General features: G+C 44.5%; 3 protein-coding genes across 7 annotated transcripts; 2 read left to right on the plus strand and 1 right to left on the minus strand.

The window, feature by feature from the left end:
* Positions 1 to 22: 22 nt before the first annotated feature.
* On the plus strand, positions 23 to 4,643 carry TRMT12 (tRNA methyltransferase 12 homolog). 3 transcript variants are annotated; one of them, XM_065846903.1, is made up of 8 exons: positions 23 to 113; positions 667 to 790; positions 1,291 to 1,438; positions 1,517 to 1,706; positions 1,786 to 1,936; positions 2,009 to 2,118; positions 2,957 to 3,114; positions 3,186 to 4,643. In XM_065846903.1, the coding sequence occupies exons 2-8, from the start codon at positions 720 to 722 to the stop codon at positions 3,627 to 3,629; spliced, it is 1,272 nt and encodes a 423-aa protein (XP_065702975.1). In that variant the 5' UTR covers positions 23 to 113; positions 667 to 719; the 3' UTR covers positions 3,630 to 4,643. The 3 variants fall into 3 exon arrangements, with proteins under 3 accessions (XP_065702975.1, XP_065702974.2, XP_071669677.1); XM_065846902.2 differs by lacking the exon at positions 23 to 113 and adding an exon at positions 135 to 244 and having other exon boundaries at positions 1,534 to 1,706; XM_071813576.1 differs by lacking the exon at positions 23 to 113 and adding an exon at positions 162 to 244.
* EOLA1 (endothelium and lymphocyte associated ASCH domain 1) lies at positions 4,497 to 12,621 on the plus strand. The gene is made up of 4 exons (XM_065846905.2): positions 4,497 to 4,642; positions 5,083 to 5,366; positions 6,843 to 7,056; positions 12,472 to 12,621. Exons 2-4 carry the CDS (start codon positions 5,114 to 5,116, stop codon positions 12,527 to 12,529), a joined length of 525 nt encoding a protein of 174 aa, XP_065702977.1. The 5' UTR covers positions 4,497 to 4,642; positions 5,083 to 5,113; the 3' UTR covers positions 12,530 to 12,621.
* TMEM185A (transmembrane protein 185A) lies at positions 8,273 to 16,747 on the minus strand. Of its 3 annotated transcripts, none has more exons than XM_065846904.2 (7): positions 16,590 to 16,747; positions 14,083 to 14,259; positions 12,598 to 12,805; positions 11,047 to 11,130; positions 9,998 to 10,174; positions 9,537 to 9,660; positions 8,273 to 8,882 (listed from the first exon to the last, which is right to left on the minus strand). In XM_065846904.2, the coding sequence occupies exons 1-7, from the start codon at positions 16,625 to 16,627 to the stop codon at positions 8,638 to 8,640; spliced, it is 1,053 nt and encodes a 350-aa protein (XP_065702976.1). In that variant the 5' UTR covers positions 16,628 to 16,747; the 3' UTR covers positions 8,273 to 8,637. The 3 variants fall into 3 exon arrangements, with proteins under 3 accessions (XP_065702976.1, XP_071669678.1, XP_071669680.1); XM_071813577.1 differs by lacking the exon at positions 16,590 to 16,747 and adding an exon at positions 15,888 to 16,088; XM_071813579.1 differs by lacking the exons at positions 11,047 to 11,130; positions 16,590 to 16,747 and adding an exon at positions 15,888 to 16,099.
* Positions 16,748 to 22,465: the final 5,718 nt, after the last annotated feature.

Here is a 22,465-nt window from a genome sequence, read left to right on the forward strand (position 1 = left end):
CACCCCCCCACTTCCGCCCGCGCCCACAACAAATATGGCGGCGGCGCGGAGGGGAAAAGGCTCCGGCGGGAAACACGGGACGCGCCGCTGCTGTGTGCGCGCCGCGATCCGGGGTAGGAGCGGGGTGGGGGGCCGGGACACGCGGCCGGGGGTGATGTGACCTCGGGGAGCCCTTCGCGGGACACCCGACCAGGAGATGCCAGCCTGGGGCAGCCCCACATCCTCAGCGGGCACGGTTCCCCGGGTAACCCACACCCGGGATACCCCATCCCTGGGGGCACCCTGTCCCCGGTCACCCCATCCTCCTGATCCTCTGGGTCACCCCATCCCCTGGGACATCCCACCCACCCCCACTCGGGCACTCTCTCCTGCCACACCCCGGGAACCCCGTCCTCTGGGTACCCCATCACCAGGCACCCCATTCCGTGGAGCGTCCCATTTCCCTCCCCAGAGTACCCCGGGACACCACCCCCAGGCACCCCATCCCCTGGGGTACCCTATCCCTTGTCCCCCCATCCCCATCACCCCATGGCAGTCCCGGGATAGCCAGCGCCCTGCGCTGGGGTGCAGCCAAGGCTCCAATGTCCCCAGCATGACGGTGCCAGGGACCCCCACCAGCCCCGGGTCCTCCCTTTGTCAGCCTGACACCCTGTGCCCACTTGGCAGGTGGCCACATCCCTGCCAGCTGGTGACGTCCTTCTGTCCTGGGGCTTGGCAGGATGGAGGGCAGGGATGTCCCCATCCCCATCCCTGCGCTGGCCACGGAGCAGCGGTTTGCCCAGCGTCTCAGGTGAGCCTGCAATGGGGAACAGGAGCCCGGCGGCCGCTCCAGCGGGGTGCAGGCAGGGCTGGCAGGGTGCAGGTGGGGAGGAGAGCTCAGAGGGCCCAGCCCTGCACCCAGTGGGTGTAGTGAATAAGGCACAACTCTCTTTTTTTAGATGCAAAGAGACACTTACTACAAATTCAGGGTTGTATTTATACTTGCTAGAATCCTTGCTCAAGCATTGCTGGTTTGCTAAATTAGGCATTACATAAGTGACACATTTTGCATTCCCACCGGAATTGCTACCATAAAAGCATTTTTTTGTGTCCTTGATGTATCAATCCCTCTGTCCTTGATGTATCCAGTCCCATACAGTCCTTGCTTCTTGTATTATTCCACCAACACTTGTTCTCATGCCGTTGACTCCTGCAGTTTCTCATAGACCTGGTGTCAGAATACTGTCACAAACGGGGATCTCTTCTCTGTGGTGGGACTGGGGAGGGCCTGACTGTGTCTTGGCCTTGCAGGGAGCATTTGGAAGAGGAGCAGCTCCTGGATGGGCGCTACCGGCTTCAGGAGTTGCCGGGGGGCCGCGTGGCGCTGCCCGTGTTGGAGGAGAAGCTGTCCCGTCTATGGCTGCCCCAGGAGATGCCCTGTGAGCTGCTCCGGATCCAGGTTGGGAGGGACCCCTCGCCTTGAGCCCTGCTGTGGGGCACTGGGATCTCCGCCCTGCATGCTGCATCCCGCCCACAGGACCCTGTCCCCTCCAGGGCAGCTCGCCGGCGGACACCGGCCCAGAAGCTGCGGGATGAGCTGCAGCGGCTGCTGGGTGAGAGCTGGTCAGAGGAGCTGGAGTGTGATGTGCCCCGTGCGTGGCAGCGGCACGGGGACCTGGTCCTGCTGAGTGAGGACAGCTTCAGGGCTGCAGCATGGGAGAAGCTGGGTAAGGGGGAGCCTGCCCAGGTCTGGCCTGCAGAGCTGCCCTGGCCTTTCCCAAAGCTCCCGGGATGGGTGCATTGCAGGTCCAGTGCTCTGGGAGACCGTTACCTCGGCTTTGGGTGCCCAGCGGCTGGCCAGGCGAGGACGAGTATTGCCAGACGGGATGCGGTCCCCCAGTGTCACCCTGCTGCTGGGCCAGGATGGCTGGGTGGAGCATGTGGACAACGGAATCAGGTAGGAGCTGCAGCACAGGATTTGGCCGGGGCAGGGAAGGGGCTGCCCTCACTGGGTGCTGGTGTCTCCCAGGTACACGTTTGACGTGACAAAGTGCATGTTCTCGCCGGGCAACATCACAGAGAAGCTGCGAGTGGCCTCACTGCCCTGCTCCGGGGAGGTCCTGGTGGATCTCTATGCAGGTAATGGGGGTGGCGGAGGAGTTTGGCAGGGCAGGCTTGCAGAGGCAGGCAGGCAGAGAGTGGTGATGCAGGTATCGATGGCATCCAGGTGGATGTGGAATGTAATTTCCAGCCCAGACTGGAAAAATTCCCACGCTTAGAGCTCCTGCCCCATCTGTGAGCCCCCAGCTAACCTGGCACTGCTGTCCCTCTTGTGTCCCTTGGTGCCTTTGGGCACGTGGAATGCCTTTGCACTCAGGCTTTGCAGGGCACTGCTCTGTACCTAGTGCTGTTCACAGGAATCGTTTGGATCCAGGGAAAAGATTTGCCCTGTATTGTTTCTGAAAAATTCCTGTAGATGTCCTGAGCATGTACTGATGTGCTTTCATGACAAGCTGGCACTAAATGAAGTGTCCTGAGCTGTGAGGTGAGTGGGAATATCACATCAGGCATTTGCGTGTTTGGAGAGCCACTGTTTTGCACTTGGGGAAGTTAATGCTTCCAATATGTGCTCCACAAAAAGGATGTGGCACTCACAAAACTGCTCTGGATTAATTAAAATAAATGGTAGTCTGGGCACAGAGTGGAAGCAGAGCAGGGCAGGTCTTTAGCTAATGGCTAAAGACTGAAGGTAAAATAAGCTCCTCTGTAAACGTTTTTCAAGACAGAGTTTGCTTTTGTGGAGGCAAGGGGTGATGAATTTCTGTCTTCCCAGCATCTGGGCTTGTTCTGACCTGGAGCAAAGCAGACGCAGAAAGCCGGGGCGGTGAGCTGCATCCACTCTGCCTCCGAGGATGAGCGCAGACCTCAGGGGTGCCCAGACCCTGCCACCATACACTGTCCTGTCTTCTGTCCCCAGGCATCGGTTATTTCACGCTGCCGTACCTGGTTCATGCCGGGGCTGCTTTTGCCCACGCCTGCGAGTGGAACGGCCACGCTGTGGAGGCCCTGCGGAGGAACCTGGTGCTGAACGGCGTGCAGGACCGCTGCCGCGTCCACCACAGGGACAGCAGGCAGGTGAGCAGTGCCGACCAGCCACAGCACCCCAGCCTCACATGGCTTCCCCTTCACCTCCCCTCTCCTTCCAGCTGGAGCTGCGGGACGTAGCAGACCGAGTGAACCTGGGGCTGATTCCCAGCTCGGAGGAAGGCTGGCCCACGGCCTGCCGCGTCCTGAAGAACACGGGTGGCGTTCTCCACATCCACCACAACGTGGAGGCTCTCCCCACATCAGCCCCACTGCAGACCCAAGTCCTGCAGGCTGAGCACAAGTCTCCGGAGGGAGCTGGCAACAATGGAGAGGCACCGCACCCAACAGAGGATGGCGGGAAGGAGACACTGGGAGCCAGGATCAGACCTGAGTGGCAGAAGTGGGCTGAAGCCACAGCGTCTCGGATCCGGGGACTGCTGGCAGAGTTGCGTGGGCAGCAGTGGCGTACCAACATCCTGCACATTGAGGCGGTGAAGTCCTACGCACCCCACGTGCATCACCTCGTGCTGGACCTCGAGTGCCGGCCAACATTGCCCACCTAGCTGGCTCCAGTTTGCACAACTTGGTGGTGTTGGGTCATCGGTGGCCAGGAGATGCTGCCGTTGCCTGCTGCCAGCCTGGATGCGCTTTATGTCTCCTCGTTCCCAAGCGACAGTGCTGCCCAGCAGTGCCTCCCTGTACCCACTTCTGATACTGCAGAGACAGTGGTAACTGAAATTTATTGAGATCGATAATTACCTAAGTAATATATTTTAACAACAGTTTGCATGATTAAGTCTAGACAGATAAAGTCTAGTCCTAGTGAATACAAAGATTTATTTCAGTCGTTCCTCTATGTAGATAATTTTGAAAATGCTAACACATAAAATTGTTTTGTACGGCTAGTTGTCCATATGCTGCATATTTAAGGGAAAGGCAAAATGGAGAGGATTAGTAGAAATCCTCAAGACTGAGCTGCTGCTGAAAGAATATGGAGTCTCAGCATCACACTTCATATTGCTTGACGTTCTAAAATGCGGGAAAATGCAGCGGATCTTCATATGTCAACATAATTAGCTGTTAAAATACATGTGTTCACCAACAGGAGAGACATTTTGGTTCCCCCATTGAAGCTAAATAAATACGGTGGGACCATACATCACTTTTAACCCCCCTTTCCACGTTATCCTCTCCCGTGCGGTGCTCACAGACCGCTCCCTGCTGCCAGGGGGATCGCAAGGCGACCGGCACGGATCAAACCTCTGCTGGCAAACAACAACCGTGCTGTACAAAACATCCGTGCTAGGAAGGCCAGACCCTGCGGCCGGTCACTCGTTTCAACCCGCAGCAGAGCGCAAGTGACAGAGAAGGCCGGGCCCGGTGCCGAGCGAGGAACGCCCGGGGCGCAGCGGCGGGAACGCGGGAACCCGCCCCCCGCCCCGCCGGGCGCAGGCGACACCGCCCACACGCGGCAGCGGAGCCGCCGCCGCCACGGCGCGGCCCGGCACCCCGTCACCCACCTTCCTCCCGCGGCACCGAGCGAGCGGAGGGAACGGCGCGGAGCTGGCGGCGCCAGGTAGGAGGCGGCCCCCGGGGCTCCGTGGCTGTGAGGCGGCCTGTGAGGGAGCGGGACGCGGGCCGGGCCGGCGGACGTGGCCGCGGAGAATCGCGGCCCTCCAGGGCCGGCCCTGGGCTCCCCGCTGAGGAGCGGGCTTTTCAACCCCTGGCGGGGCCGGGGCGGAGCGGGCAGCGCGGTGGTGCACCGTGGACTCCCGGTGCCTCCGGTCGGGGGTCCCCGCCCGCCGCTGCAGCGGCTCCGCCGGGCCGGGGGGGTTTGTGGCGGCTCCGGGGCCCGGGGCGGGCGATGTGTGGTGGCGGAGCGGGGCTCGGCGGGCTGGGGAGGCCGGTTTGCTGCGCCCTGGGCTTCGGGGCAGGTGCTCGGGCAGATCGATCCATTTGTCGTGGTCATAAACACGTTTCTAAAGACTAAACTCCGGCTGTCGTGTTCGGTTGTAGGAAACAAACGGGCTCTGATGCAACAAAGACGATGAAATTTGGTTGCCTTTCCTTCCGACAGCCCTATGCTGGATTAGTTTTAAACAAAGTCAAAACAGTAGAGACTCGCTGGCGTCCTGTGCTAGCAGACTACAAGAACTGCACCGTTGCTGTTCATATAGCTGTTAAGGACTGGGAAGATGAAACGTGGAGAGAGATTCTTTTGGATAGGTTTGGTATGACACCAAAACAAGTGCAAGACTTGTTGGATAGAGGGGAAAAATTTGGCAGAGGAGTTATTGCAGGTAAGCAACCTTGGATTATGTTTTCCCAGCAAATTTTCGATCTGTTGACATTCAGTCAAACGTGTATTTGCTTTACAGTTTGCTCCTTATAACATTGCTCTAACGCTTCCTCTGAAGGAGTGATGTCTGAGTTGGGGGGCTATTTCAGTTCCTTACCCGTGTCAGCTCAGGTCAGTGATGGCTGTTGTAAATAAAACTTATTCTTTTTCATTGTGTTGGCAATGTGAAGTATCTTTGACTTTTAGGATAAAGAATTTTAGTCGGGCCTCAGTTTTGAAAATACACGCACTCTACTAAAAGCCTGAGACTACAATTCTAAAGTCTGTACAAGAAATAACATGACTTGTGCTAACTCATCATGCAGGAAGATAGTATAACATGGGTTGCATGTTATTTTATTTCATGATAATAAATGTCAATTCAACACTTTTTGCATTTCGAGCTTAGGAACTCCTACTGAAACCATTTTACAGTACTCTTAGTCAAGTGAAGTTACGACATTGCAGTGCTTTGCATGTCATGTGAGAATACTACATATATAAATCCTATTTCAGTTTTACAAATGCTCCATCCCTCTTGTTATTTGGGCAGTGAAGAAGTTTGTTTCTATAACAAGTTTGTTTCTCAAACAAACACAGCAAGGATGGGGTGGTGTTTCTTTGCTTATGTTGTGCTGAAATACAATGTATGTTACTGTATGGTATACTTACAAAATGTGTATCCAGCTCGTTTTATGCTCTTTTCTTGTAGATATCTTTTGTTATACCATCTATCTTGCATTCTCATTTGAATATTTTTAGCTATTCATATACAACAAATGACTTCTATAACATATACTCAAAAATTGTTCTGGTTCTACAGTGGTGAAAATTGTTAGGTACTAAGTAACATGCAGATTTGTAACCTTGTCATAAATTGCACAATAAATTGTGAAGTAGGTATCAGAGCTTCCTTGGTCTTTAATATAATGATTAAGCAATATAGGAATTCCCATTTGTGACCATTGCAAGGGTTCCACAGAGCAGGAATTTCCATATAGTTTAAAGATTTTAAAATGTTAATAGCCTAGTGTCCTGATGGGAGCAGAGTGTGATTTGAATGAAGCTGTTTCAAGGCCAAATGTAGCTCGGGAGTTTTTGTAGGAGCTGTTTCTCCTGAGGTACCAGCTTGTTTTTACAACTGCCAGGGGTATCCCAGCTGCTACTGGAGATCGCAACACAACTGGAACGGACCAAACCTTTACCTTTGTAAAAATTGTCACTGCATACTTAACCTGTTCTTCACCAGCCTCAGTCCAGTCACACAGGCCGTCTTTGGCAGTGAACGACATCAGTTTGAGGCACAGATGCTTCACACCACATTCTTCTGGTAATAAATGAGCTGGTTCTTGTGTCCTCTGGGAGGTTTACTTTTGGAAAATTTTTCCCTAGGAGATCAAACAGCCAACTGACTTTGTATTTTAATTTTATAATACAGGATTAATTGACATTGGAGAGACATCACTATGTCCAGAAAACTTGCCTCCTGAAAAGATTCTGGAGCTGGAAAACAAAGCTGTCCTCAGCAACCTAGAACAGAAATACTTGACTGTTGTTTCAAATCCAAGATGGCTCCTGGAACCTATTCCTGCCAGAGGGGGAAAAGGTGTGTGGCAGGTGGACATCCCTGAAGAACTGATCCCTTCAGCAGTGTAGGTGTTGCCTCTCACTGTTATTTGTCCTGCCTAAATGCAAACTTGTAATTCACAAGTCAGCAGTTTCAACACTATCAGTGAGTTGTTTAGGCTTCCCTTCCAAAACTGTTTGAAAAAGTAAATACATTTGAAGAATAGCTCTTCTGAGGCAAAATAAGCAAGATGCAATTTTTGTGACCATTACTAAATATTATTAATGGTTTAGTAAATTTTTCATATATAAGTAACTAAGTAAATGTGATTTTTTTTTTAACGTAGATGGGTGATGTATTATATAATGTTCTACAGGCTTCTCAAAAAGAGACAGATTCACTGGATGAGGTTTCTGTACCTGGTGTGCATTATGTGCCGTAAGTGTAAAAGTTCCAGAAAGGACCAGATTTTCCTCATTCACAGGTTTGGTACATTAGATGTGCATGTGATGGGGAAAACAGTCTGCAGTATATGGCTCTGTGATCTGACAGCCTTTAGACAAAGGCCTTTACTAGAAAGAAGATGCTTGTATAAAACTAAATGAAGCACGTATTATAAATTCCTTTCATTTAAGATGAAAAATATGAGTAAGCTTTGAAAATCTAACATTGAATTAAAGACAAGTGGGAAGAGTAACAAATAGAAGTCATTCATTTTGGCACTTTGAGCTACTGGAGTACAGCTTTCAAAGACTAGATTTCTGTAAAGCACCTGAAGTCCAACACAATCCATCAAAGGAGATCTTTCTTCAAACAAGAAAATTCTATACCAACACCAATTGTTTCCTATCTTGAAAAGTTTAATCATTTACACCAACACAAAGTTGGTAATGAAGACCAAGCTATAATACTTATATCAGCTAACTGACAGCTGTAAAACCTAGAGCTAATGTTGCTGGCATAGGCTGCACACACAATGCAAGAAGGAACAGCTTATTCAGCAGTCAGTCTAATGGGAGAATGGTGCACATGCTGCTCAAGAAGAATTAAAACATGAAACTGGAAAAGCAACAAAAGCAACACTTGACTCCCAAGCCCATGCAAAAGTTGAAGTATTTCCATGAAAATTGACATAGCTAACTCAAAACCAGTGTGGAAGTTGCTATACATTCCGTTTCCTCCCAAAAAAGCTTTCCAGTCTTGCCTGAGAAGTGCAACACTCCTGTGCCTGAGGCTGGACAGAAAAAGAAGTACAGAGGTACTATATTAAGGCATCCCAAAAAAAGCATTTAAAACAGACATGGAAATCAAGTGTATATTTAGGACCTAAAAGACACCTGAAATAGCATAGGCATTTCATACAGGGTTTTTAAAAAAATACTTTTAGATAATACTTATACTGTACAGGACAAGACTTTTAAACAATATATTACACTGCTAAAATGTTCATATAAATACTATACAGGCAAGCGTGCAACCAACCCGTTCACAAATTAGACCACCACGTATCTCTGCAAAAGCTCTCAGATTATCTTCAAGATCGCTGATTTGTGTACTCCAAGCCACTGATTTGGCAGTACCCATTTTAAAGGAACTGGGACAAGGCATGAGATGAAATACATTTGTCTGCTGATTCCCAATTCCCATTTAATATGCTGCTGTCATCTTAATCTGGCATATCAATGTTTAATTTGGGAGGTGGAATCACATATTTTCCAGGACTCTGTGTAATGACCACTCCAGTCTTTTTTCGAAACATTGGTGCAATTTTCGGTGGTTCAGGCAGTGGTGTTTCTTCTGTTTCCTCATGATCTTCATGGTGAAGATCGTAAGAAATGTTTCCATACTCTCGTAAGAATGGGAAAATTTCAAGCAGGAACTGGCAAAAGTCTTTGCGAATTCCAAACCACCCTAAAAAACCAAAAAAACCATTTCACATGATTGCAGAACAGAATGAAAATGTAATAAAGTAGTCAGGCTACGCAATCTCGTGACATGTGATGGCATAGGCAGACAGAGATTATTAAATGTATGCACTCAGTATTCCCCAAATAGTTTTGTTGTTAGCCAAATACAATATGATGAGAGGACTATCTCATCCTTGCTATTACCTGCACTAGATTAGAATATGGTCACAACTAAGCAGCAGAGAGCACTATTTGGCCAAAAAGGAAAGAGAATACTAATTCAGGCAATTAGGACAAATGCTAAGGAAAAAATGGTGCTACACTGTTTTCAGAACCCAGAGCAGAAAGATCCAGTCACATCCCATGAGAATGAAACCCACAGAAATAAGGAAGGATAAAAGGTTAAGTGGAAATTAAAATCCCATTGAGATTTCAAGTTGAGTCCAAGCAGAAGTTATGCTCTTACAGGAATAAGAAAAAAAAGCAAGAGATACCATAAACACTGAAAACTTACTAAAAATCACCTGAAAAGATTGACACACCAGAATTATTTCATGAGGGCATATACACAAAAACCTCCTTTTTGAAAATACAAATATTAATAAAATGCATTTAAGCCTGGAGTTTCAAGCTTTTTCCCTGATTTTAAAATACTTACAGTGATTTCCTCCTTTTTGTCCAAATGTTGTTGCCATTAAAGTTATCAGTGAAAGCCAGAGAGGAACAAATATTGGTATAAAAGAAAAAGAATTATGCCCGTCCAGTCTGTGTACCAGTAAGATCTAAATGGAAAAAAACCCAAACAAAACCATGTCAGTTTAATTGCAGTACCCACTTTCAAGCAGCTTCAAACATATGCTGATCTCCGATCTTAAACTTTACTGATCTGTGAAGAAAAAGAACTCCACAGAAACATGCAGTCAGTTCCAATGTGATGCATATTTTACTCAAACTCGAAAGAAACATCAAATTCTTGTTTTGCTTTCGTACTTGCTGTTCATATTCTATTCCAAAACCAAAAGCAGTATTCTCATTTTAATAAGTTCAAAAAGAGAAAGCAACATTCATCACTCACTGAAAAAGAACAAGATACAAAAACCTCTTTATGCTTTTTCCTACCTCAAAAGTGAGCAGTGGAACTACAATTGTCATCCAGCTGACGGCCATCGTTATGTGTGTCCTTCTCTGCTCAGCAATCACATCCATAGAGCGCAAGAACAGAACAGACCAGACAATGTAATAGAGCACTACCAGACACAGAAAGGACATCAAGATCCACAGCGGAACACAAACAACCTGAAAGAACAAGAAATTAACTGCATTTTCCCCCCCTCCCAGACAGTGATACATTTTTACCAGTTTGATTTGCTTCAGGTGTGGGGTTGTTAAATAAGTCTACATAGTAAGTCTAAACAAGAAAAATAAATGCCCTTTCACTAATGTAATATGTAACTTCACAAATTGTGTGCACTATTAAAACCCATATCAGTTCTTTGGGGTTCCCCATCAAGCTGGAACATTAAGTCAATATAGTTCAACTTTAATAAGACTTCTGTGATTTTATCCTGGCTCAAACAGCAACTATTTTCTACACTGGACATCTTACTTCAAACAGTTTCTAAATTAGATCCTTTTCCTAGTTTTTTGCAAAATAAAAAGGACAGTCATAATCATGCCAGATTTTCAGCTTTATGGAGGTTCACAAACACTCGGACACAGAAACAGCACTTTTGTATTCTAAAGGCACTTGGGACAGGGGACTTCAGCAGTTTTCAGTGACCACTTGGCACTAAGTGGATTTAGATGCATGGTAACACAACAAACAGAACAAGTTATTTACCACACCCTATTTACCAACACATTCCCATCATTTTCATGGCTAGTTTAGTGTTCCCATTCAAACCCCTTGGTTAGGATTTCTCTTTCAACAATTGATGAGAGATTAATTGCAGTTGATGGCACATCCCTCTCCCCCGAAGGGTGTAATCCCAAAGAACGGCCCGTTTCCCATGACTACTGCATTAAATGCCAGACTGTCAGTGAGGGATCGTTAAGTAAGCAAAAACATGATCATGGACTCTGATCATACATCAACTGTCCCCTATAGTAAATATCTTTATGAAGTTCAGCACTTAAACAAGAGTAAGAAGAAAACACTTGTTACATACAAGCCACGGCCATCTGATGATCTCGTCTAGTCTAAGTGCAATAAATATGAACTGTAGAATATTGACTGAACACAAGATTTCCAGCTAGAAAAAGAAAAATAACAGTAGTTAACTCTCAGCATGGTGACGCTGTTTCCAAGATAACCAAAGAATCTGTCAAATGGCTTTTCTGACTCTATGCTTATCACTGCAAAATGGAACAACGGTTTCATTTACGGGAGATATTACTAAGCATCCCTAAATTTGGGAGGCTCTCATCCCAACAGAGTAACCATAGGGGCAGCTGTCTCCTGTGGAAGGACCTTCCTGGTATTATTTAAAAACAGAATTAAAAAAGAGCACTACGTGCAACATTTAATATTAAGAGTGATTAGAGAAGTAAGAAAAGGCAAACAAATCAGACTGAAAAAAGCAAAGCACTGGAAAACAACTATTTTCTTCATTAAAAATGTTAAAGAAAGTTTTTCATGTGTCCCTCTTGCTGCTATGTGAACTAACCCTAAATGAGACTTCAGGAACAAAAACAAAAAAACCCAAACCACCACACCACAAAATCAAGTTTGTGTCTTGTTTGAACAAACTGAAACAAGGAAACACCATCAGACTTGGCAAGATTCTGTTTCTGAAGTTTACAGGCAACCTTACATAGGGACATTTCAAAGATGAAATAAAGTTATTATGTGAAAAGACTAACTGAAGCTCTGGAGTGTAAGTTAGAAACCCTTTCCAAAAACATGTAGGTATGTAGGGTGTCTTTGAAATGTACTGTTCCTCTGAAGGCAGACACTACACACTACTTTTCACTGTCACTGTGTACTATGAACTCTTGAATAAATGCCTTTGAAATTCACAGTAGAGGAAGTCAAAATCCCAACAGGAAGCAGGCACTTGCCTCCTTCAGGGACTGCACTGAAATCTTCACTGCTGAAGGACAGGTGACTTTAAAAAGACTGGAAAATTAGATTTAAAATAAGTCTGTACCACTGGCTTACTGCAAAATGCCACAGCCATGGGAAGATCTTGAGAATCCTTGCAAAGTTCTTCCAAAATGAAATGGCGTGAGTTAGAGAAGAAAGAAGGTCAAGGCAGCAAATAAAAGCCTATTGTTTCATGTCTGCTGTTTTATACCTACAAAATTCAAGCTTAAGCACATAGATAGGGATAGGAAGAAATTTTCAACACTCCTTATCTAGGGCACTGAAAGTTCAATTCTCCCTAGGGACAGCGCCTTCTGTCAGTGCAATTTTCTCCAGTCATGTCCATTTAAGAGACTAGTATTAGTTCATATTGCAGAGTTTGTGGTGAGTCCTTTTAATGTATAATAATAAAAAGGCAGGTTTAAACCATGCTGCAATTTAGTAATTGAAAAAGCTAGAAGAGATTAGAAAATATTGTAGTATTCCCGACCCTGATTTTTCATTCTAGCAGGTCAGTTCGAACAATTAATGCAATAGATGCAGTTGTCCGGATCGTGCTTTACTGAGAGATTAACTGTAATGGAATTGAGTCTTGCACTGCCACGAGTGCCACAGATACCAAATGCAGCGTTACCTCCAGAGACCTGTCGTGTCGGAATCCCCACACACAAGCTGCAACAGACACCGGAGATACAAAGAATAACGGCATGAAGACCAGGAGCCAGAAATGGGTTCCTCTTTCGATCCTGTCGCACACCAGAACTTCAAACATCAGCAGGAGCAGGTGGATGCCCACTGCGATTAACATGGCTTTGAACTCCACACAGGTTTCTCCTTCTGCTCTAAAGAGAGGATAAGGAAGCATTCAGTTGCTGTGTCAGTAGGAAAGCACACTGTCCTCCAAACATCCCAAGGCACTTTGTTTCACCTGTTAAGTTTCCAATATAAACAAGTGTTTTTAATAACCATACACATTATGCCCAAAGAGCCGCTATTACACTACACTCCTGATGATGTAACAGGATTTCTTGCCCATAAAGCTGCACATTCAAAGTATTTTAGTCAAAGAGGGCAGCGGGACTTTAACAATTGGAATATTTTCTAAGGATTCCACAGGTGTGCAGATAAAACAGGATTTCTTTGCTACTATATAAACACTCAGATATCACACAGGCTCTTAGGAAATAAGCTAAGTCTAAAATTATATGTTTGGTTCCTGCACCAGCTTTCATTGAAGCAACATCTTTCCCCGGAATTTCTTTATTCACCAAAATCAGCGTATTGCAACAGAATATTATCTAATGCTAAAAAGTAAAATGCCTGTAAAATAATAGCACACACAGAGAAACCACACTCTTTCCTACACAGTAGAACCATTACCAGAAGGGGCAAATGAGACCTGAACTACACAATATAGTGTATCAGAAAGAGACATGTGCAAAGTTTTGAATTTCATATTCACCATAGATAGAAAAGAGAATTGAATTTATTGCACTTAATTTAAGCTAGTTTTTCTTTTCCCCTGGAATGCTCAAATCCATATCTTACTCAGATTACCAAAAAAGTAAACACTGATGTATTTAAAAGTCTGAAAGTTATTTCACCCGAGACTGACAACTAAAATATTAATGTTAAACCCCTTTGACAAAAATGAAAAGGAATTTACAGAATTTGTTCCCACAAATGTCTTACTTTGCAAATGTGAAGTATTTGCCTGTTATTAGTGTATTAAGCTACTTTTTGCTATTTAGAAAATAATCTAACTAAATACAGCATATTCCTAGCGCATAGGAAGATATTCTATATGGCTTCTACTAAAGCAAGAAAACCCCAACACTAACAGAAAAGCACAAAAAGTCACTCCAGGAGAAGTTTTAGCTTTCCAAAGACAATATTGTTGAAGCCTGTGATAAACTCTTGCAACTAGCATTAAAACATGCATAGATGCATAAAGCTGTCTGCTTACGCTATAAGTGATGCTAATCATTTAAAACATGTTGAAAACAAACCTTCTGGATGCTATACCTTATGTTGTTAAAAACCTTATCTATGAATTTGATTCAGTGTGGAAAACACATGATGTTCCCGCCGCTTTGCAAAATAAATATCCCCCACTTACCGATACTGTGGGTTTCGGGCCCATACTCCTGTTCCCACCGAGGCACCAACAATCACCATCAACTTCCAGAGCCATATGGGAGCAAACACAGCCCAGTAACTCCACTGAATTTTGTCATCGAGACGTAGGGAGAGCAACACAGAAAAAAGCAGCAGGCAGGCATAAATAAGAAATTTGCTATTAAACAGACCAAAAAAAAAAAAAAGACAGTCAGAAATGAAGGCATACAACTGAACATATACTTTGTGAACAACAAGAAAATTAGCCATAGCTGAAACGTAATCAGGAAACTTCCTCACAGAAAATGTGTGTCCAACTTCTTTGCAAAGAATCAAATCAGTTCTGAAGAGTCAAATATTTAATCATAAATATATCGTATGTCATCTCTTTCACTTATAAAGCCAGCGCTTCAGGGGAACACATCAAAAGCATTTTTGCATGACAAACTTAATGAATGGACATCTAGAAATAGTTCCCTCCCATGGGGATCCAGTCAGGAGCTGTATTATTAGAGGCTCAGAAATATACCAGTTGTACATGTTTTCAGAAAACATGGCCTTTCATACAAATCAAATGAGATAGCTTTTGACATTCAAAATTACATTCCAAATTTATATAGTTTTATCCATACTATTTTTAACTAAAGATTAAAAACTATCACATAGTGTAATAAGGCAGACTCCAGATGGTGTTTTTTTGTTGGTTTATGTTTTTTCTCTTTTTTTTAATGTTTACATTCAATTTTAAAAAAGGAACATTATAGAAAAAAAATAAAAGGTTAAACAAAGGTACTGATTACAGAGTGAAGTTTCTAACTGGAATACTGAGGATGGTGTTCACAAATTTAAAATAGTTATGTTGATATATTTTATAACCTAGTCAACCTAAGAATGAACAAATCTACCTGGAATACTTGAGAGCAGCAGCACAGCAATTGCTTGTACCACCAAAAATCAGACAAAATAATTACACGGTACATTATTTCCTCACACTACAGGAGGGGAAAAGTCACCCACCCTTTCACCTGATGATCACAGGCTGCTTTATGAAACACATCATTAGGTTTTAACACCATTTCAGTGAAGCAGTTGTATTTTAAAATATGGAAAACCTAAAGAACAGAATAAATATCTGCTACAGAGTGAAGCTGCAATAGTCACAATACTACCCTTAATCCAACAGCACAACTCAAGCCACCAACTTCCACTCCCATCAAATAATAAAGCACTAATTAGATGAGCACTGCTCTGTGTAGCTATCAAGCTGCTTTGTCTCTAAGCAGAACAAGAGTTTCAGCTGCTCCTTAATAAGAAAAATTGATTTTATTGGGTCAGCATCTCCTCATGTGCTTGATGAAAGTACCTCAGGACAGGATGATATAAAACAACAGTCACTCTTCACAGCGACAAAGAGACCCCTCAGCTTCCCACTCAGCACCCAAATAAGCTGCAAGCATCGCTCAGCAGTAACAAAACTTCACAAGCTTCTGGAACTTCTGTTCCTACTTCTCCATTACTTCCAACCACACATATTGTTTATCTCAGCCTCTCTGCAACAATGTACTTCCTGGAGCACTGGTTACCCTTCTGTTTGTCTGAACAACCAATTGAACACGGCTTTTTGTAATTGCAATCATGTAAGGCCTCTTTCTCAAGCAAGGTTTTTCTGGGACTCAGTATTTCATGCTGCCCTGCACAAGTCACTCGTGGGGCTTTATCCTGGGGCCTTAAAATACCTGGGAACAGCAAAAGCAGTAAAATTCAACTCATCCTCACAGTTTCTTTAAAAGTTATGTGCATCCGTACTTGCTTGGCAAGAGAACAGAAGCCCAAGTTGTGGCGACTATCATCTCGTTAATTTTAAGAACGAAGAATCACCATCAGCAATTTTCGAGTCTAGACTAGGATTGTGCCTTCACACCTGCAAAAAATCAGCCTATGTACTAAACGCCTGCGTTAGAGTGTAAGGTAACATTGCTTTCCGGTATAAAGCTTTATACCCCAAATCACCAAGCTGAAAAATTCAAAAAACAAAAAGAGACTTCAAGTAATTTGAGCAAGTTATGTGATTAAAAAAAAAAAGATAAAAAAGATGGTTGGAATTTGGCCTGGAAACCAGATGGCGGATGTTAGTGGTGAAGCCCCAGCCGAGGAGGGGACGCACCGACACCCGCGGGTGTGGGGAAGGGAACCGGTCACGAACCGCCTCCCCCCGAACCGCCGGCACCGGAGCGGCTCCACCCGCCGTGCGGACGGGCCCCTTGCAGCCGAGCTCCGCCGCTCCCGGCCCAACGCTGCCGAACCCGGTTTCCGCCCCAGCCGCCCCACACGGCCGCGCCGAGACCCCGCACCGAGCGGCTCGGCCGCGGGCGGAGCCGGGCCCGGCGGTGCTTCCCCCCGCGCCCCTCGACCCGGCGGCAGCTGGGGCCCCGCCGCGCCGCCGCTTCCGGACGCGTCCCGCTACCGGCGCGGCCCGAGGCCGCCCGTTAACCGCCGCGCTGCCCTCACCTGGGGTTGAAATCCTGGAACAAGCCGCGCAGGTTCATCGCGGCCCGACCCTCCGCCCCCGCCGCGCTCTACCAGGCGCGCATGGCGCGGCCACCGGACCTGGCCTGGCCTCGCCGCCGCTCCGCCCCCGCCGGAACCGGGCAGCCCGCATCGCCCCACGCATGCGCCTTCCCCCGGCCCCGCAGCGATCCCCTGCCAGGCTTCACGGGCGAGCAGTGCGCACGCGCTCCCGCAGGACCGCGGCTCTGCCAGCAGATGGGCGGAGTTTGGCTCCCGGCAGATTCGGTTTCTGTCCAGGTCCTGTGTAAACTTAATTTTGTGTCTCCCATGTGCTTCAGGGTGCGCTCCCGGGCTGCTCACCGTCCGACTCTAGCAAGAGGCTTCCTGCAGAGGGGCATAAAGGAACATCGTCTTCTTGCAACCCCGCTCATGTCAGCATTCACATTATTTCCTTTTAAATTTATGACTGTGTTTCAGAAGTTAAGCACCGAACTTAGTTATTTTAAAAATATGGGCTTATATAAGTTGTTCTGAATCTGCCATATTTGTTACCTGTTCATTTGTGTTTTGTCTCACACTCGAGTAAGCTCATACTGTCCTGTGTGTGTTGACAGAAACCCTCATTAGACGTTCCTCAACCCATCAGTGAAGCCAAGCCCAGAGGATCTGGAGCCAGATTTTGTTTGTGATGCTGTCACTCAGTTTCTGCTGCAATGTGTGACATGGCTGTTGTCATAATTACGGCATTAAATCACACATTATTTGGACACGTCATGAGTGTCTGGATTTAGGTTTCTTTAGTTTGACCTGTGTCCTATATTCATCAAGCATTTTAGGTAATGTTCTATTCATTAATTAAAAGTAAACAGATCCAGGAACTACTGATATTTGGGGTTTGCTTTCTTTAATGTTTTTTTTTTTTTCAAACTCTGTCACTGTGTGACTTCTTCATTGATATTCCTGTCACATCCCATGGAGAGTTTTGTTTTATAATCCCTATTGAACTTTGTCTGTTCGTGCCAGTACACTGCTGATTTTCATATCTTCCTTCAGCTCACACTTTGTTCTTCTTTAATTGCCAAAATCAATAGTCATCCAAATTCTAAACACAACTAACCAAAATGCACATATTCTGCCCTGCAGTAGTTTATGACTAGAATTTACCAAACAGATTTTTAAATAGCAAAGCATCACATATTTTTGCTATTTTTTAAATTTTTCATGTTTGTCATTATGAAAAAATGTATCTGCAGTAGAGATGTCCCTACCTAAATAGAAAATAAAATATCTAATTTGCAGGTTTTTAAAGAAAAAGAAATTGTACAAATTTAGAGTTGGGAAAAACGCATTAAGTACTTTATGTTATATAATAGAAAACCAATGTCTCTTTGGTTTACCTTTAAATGTTGCATTAAATTTTAATACAGTAAACAGAGACAGATTGTACAGGTAGAATATTTGATATAAAATGCCCACAGGTTTGCTATGAAATTGATTATGGGGTTGACTAATACCATCACCTTAGTGCAACACAAAGTAATTTAATTCTATAATTTGTGTTCTTATTGTTGAAAGATATAGAGGTGTTTATTATGAGGTTTCTAAGGAATTTTAAAATTGCAGTACAATTCTGCTTGTGTTTTCTCTAAATTTGCTATTAACTTCCACTCCACCTCTACTTGGTCAGTCATGCACGTTGTGAAGGGAATTTGAGCTTTAACTTGACCTGGTAACTCATGTGAAAGGACTGACTTGCCAACTGTTATGAAAATTAGGAGCTCTCATCTTCACTAAACATTTGTTTTTTAAGTAAGGATGTTGTACTAGGAATGGAGCCTTACACTGAGAAGGACAGAGTTTGTGAGCTAAAGGAACTGATTGTGCCTATCATATTATGCCTAGGGAAACTGCTGGGAGTTCTGCCTGCAACACTAAGCTTCTATTTACGTTCCTTCTTTTTTTAAGTGAAGGTACCTAATAATTTTACCTAAAGCATTATCCAGATTAAGAACTTCAGTACTGACACAAGTGAGGTGTTCCAAGAATCTCAAGGTTCCGTGTGTCTGGATAACACTGATTTCAAATCAGATTTCTGTCCATAACTCCTCCAGGCTTCTTTTAGAACCCAAACCAGACAGCACAAGATAAATGCTTAAATGCTGCCAAATCAAAAAGCAGTTTTCAGATTTTGTATACGAGAGGTGAGTTCAGTTCAGCATGCCTTGCAGCAATGTAATAATTTGCAGCAGTATAGCACGTGGGCTAAAATACTGACACCCTGCTGTAGTAATATTGTGCAACATATACTTTAGCCAATGACATGGGACAATGATAAATCAGGCTTCATCTTATCAGTAGTTGGATATAACATAGGTCCTTCTGCAATGCATTCAAGGAAAAGGATCAGGTTAAATGTTGCTATGATTATGGCAAATTTACATGGCTTTTACAGAGATAAAACACTAACCAGCTACTTGCTGCATTTCGTTGTTTGACAAGGACTTACTTATATCTGACTACATTGAAAAGACACACGAAGATATCTGAAAATAACACAACTCACTTAAGTCTCTGATGTTTCAGCCATGAAGCATGAAACCAATTGTTAACAAAATTGGATGGGAGACAGGGAACAAAAGTGAAGAGGAGATGAGCTTTTTTTTACCTTGGTTTCACATCTGAGATGTGAATGCAAGATGGCATTTCAGAGTCACCTAGGAGCTGTCCAAAATAAATATAAGAGAAAAATCAGAAAGCTCCAGCTCAATAATCCAAAGAGGAGTGCTGGATTACCAAGTCCAGGCTTACAAAGGATAACTAAATAAGAGGATGGCATGAGGTGATATATCTTTCCCGCGCTTTCAGCTTTACACAAGTCTATAAAGATTTGGTTTTTAACTTGTATTGTAGCAAACATGTGTATATCTTACAAGAGAAAAAAAACCCATAAGTCTTTTAAAGCATTGGTATTCTCATACAGCCAAGCTGCTGCAAAGCAGTCTTCAATGACGTGATCCCCACAGGATTCCTGCAGTAAGTTGGAGTTGCCTGGTGAAGCGTCGCCTTGTGTATGCTATTGTTGTTGAAGGTGAAAGGTGTCCTGTGAAGGGGCCAGGGAATTTCAGGAAAATAAAGAACGTGCTCCTTCAAGGCAATTGAATCTTACCTTGTGTCTGTGTAAGTACCAGCCAGGCTTCACTGGTCCTTTTTCCCTCACTGTGTTTGAGATCCTGGGACCTGGGCCACTCATACCTGCAGCAATAGTGAGCTATGCTCAGTCAAACCTGGATTATACAGCTACATAACAATGAAAACTTTGGAAAATCGAGTTCTAGATGGGCAAGATAAGTGATCACAATTTGGACCATAATCTGTTTGCCTCCCATTTCTCCCTGCTATTTAAATCTGTCCTTCTATCAATGGGACAAAATCTTCTTAGTGAAGAAGATTGCCTCCTTGCCTCCTATGACTGCCTCCTTGCAGCAAATCTACTTTCCAAAGCATATTGCTGCTACAGCATTTCAAAGCAAAGGTGGCTCTTGAGTTTTATTTCGTGAATTAACATGTTGCAGGTGAAAGCCCTTTATATAAAAAGTGATCAGAGATATTATTTCATGTGAACAAACACACACTAGAATACGTTTGTCCCTTTGTGGTTTCTACCTGAACCTTTTGGACCATAGAATGCTGTTGACCAACTATGGGGAAAACTGTTTGGAAAGGGCATCCTAGTTTGAGCTGCCCATCAAACAGCTCCTGCAAACCAGGAAAATGATGGTATCCAGAAAGGCCTAGTTACCTTGTTGAAGTGCCACGCTTAAAACCGCTCAGTAAACTCAGCATAGAGCCTTTGGGATCCAGCCACTGACAGCTATTATGGGAGGAGTTTGAGGATACAGATTAGACAGAAATAATCTTTGAGTTTTGTCTCCTTTTATACTGACAAAAGAAATAAATATAGAATCATTATTTTAGTAACCAGGCACAAGCTATTCCATCCTGCAGTCATACTCAGAGTTGTACCAATTTCTGAATACATTGTGGATTGTATCTTGATAAATTACATATTGAATTGGGAGAGCGGCTGTTGAGGAAATGTGGTTCTCAAGCCTTTTTCCTCTGGTGGATCAGAAAGCCTGCCGTGGAGCCTGTTGTGTACTGGGATTGTATCTCGCACGTTGATGAGATGCTTCTGGAGCTATAGGTTGTTTTCAGCACATGAAACAGTGCCACTCACGGGTAGCTGTAGATGAGCTTGTATAGTCTTACGAATCCGAATTTGGGGACTGCTGGCACAGTGGCAGAACCGGTCTCCTGCTGTGTACACAGCTCAGAGCAGCGCAAGAAATGACTACAGTGGCTGCGAGCAAAAATTTTTCTGTAGTTCTGAATCTTCTGCCTCCCAGATCTGTTGCCTGAGGTGAACTGTGAAGAAAGGAGATGGTAGAGAAAGGGGAATTGATCATTGTTACTCATTGTTCTATATCTCTTGGTCTTACTACTGTTCTGTTTTAGTAAAGCATGATAAAAAGTGTCATTAAAAGAATCCTGAAGAGTAGCAAATCCTTGCTAATTTCTGAAAAGCTTCATCCTAAGCATAAGCAATTTTTAATTCTGCCTTGCTCTGCCTAATTACAGATCCCTGCTTATTCTTCCTTGTGCTTCTGCCTTCATGACACTTGCTTTGCATCCCATGGTTTGCACGTATAGGGGAGGCAGGACCTGCACCTTTGCAGGAATCACTCCCCTTTTGCTTTGTAAGTAAGATGACACTACAGAAAACATCACCTTAGTCAGACTAAAGTAGTCATGTACTTTGGTGTCCTTGTCAAACTACTAATTGCAAGGTTTTTGTGTTTGAAATGGAGAGTTGCTTAACAGAAGGTGGTGACCTCCCTGTAGGCAATACCTGGATACCAATCAGCTTATTCACTTCCCCTCCAAGGCAGTTGTAACAAGGGGGATAGAGGGCTGGTTAGATTTCACTATTAATAAATGGGGGGGACAGATTTTTTTTGTTTAACAATGGTGTTTTGTGACTACTCTGAGGATGCGATTCAAAATAATCTCTAAAATCTGCAGCAACCATTAATCCAGAATAGCAAACAAAACTGAGTTAGTAAATGGTTAAATAATAGACCAGTCCTTGCCAGATACCCACACTAAAGAATCCAGTAGTATTACATGACATCTTCTTTACACAGGCTTTACTATTTGCAGGCCTTATCTCGCTATTGCACTCGCCATGTAACCTGGGAAATTGCCTGTATCAATGCTTATTTCTTAGGGGCTGTGCCGCAGTGCGCTTGCCTGTCCACACTAAGCACTTGGAACAGTGTGATTTCTTTGAGCATTACCTGTATTGCAGGCACGTGTCCTCAAACAGGTGCAGGGAGGGTCAGGAAGAACTCCAGTTCCTCAACCCACCCATCTCTTCTCCAGCCAGCACATCAGGGATGGAGCTGCTTGTATCTAATTTGCGACATTTATAGCCCCAACAGGAAATGGGAGATGCCGTGCCTGAGGTGTGCCTTTGATTCATTGCTTTTGGTGATGGTAACAGCACCTGCCTTACCCATTTGTAGTCAAAGGTGAACCTAACACTTGCTAAAAAAGAACTCCACATGCCATCACAGATACTGTTGCCATAGTGGTTTTCATACGAGTTAAAAGTCGGCTGTATATTTCCAGTGTTACTATATTTGTTATCACCTTACCTGATTGTTAAATGTTTAAGACTACACAGTCCTTTTGTGAGCAGCCTTATTATACCATCTTGGTATTCAGTAACGTTTCAGCTGTAGATTGGGAAGCATTTGCATAGTTAATAGTGAGTTTACGTTGTACAGAAGTACTGGCAGTACATTGGTCCTCTT

Source organism: Patagioenas fasciata, chromosome 11 (genome assembly GCF_037038585.1).
Source record: "Patagioenas fasciata isolate bPatFas1 chromosome 11, bPatFas1.hap1, whole genome shotgun sequence".
NCBI classification, from domain to species: domain Eukaryota; kingdom Metazoa; phylum Chordata; class Aves; order Columbiformes; family Columbidae; genus Patagioenas; species Patagioenas fasciata.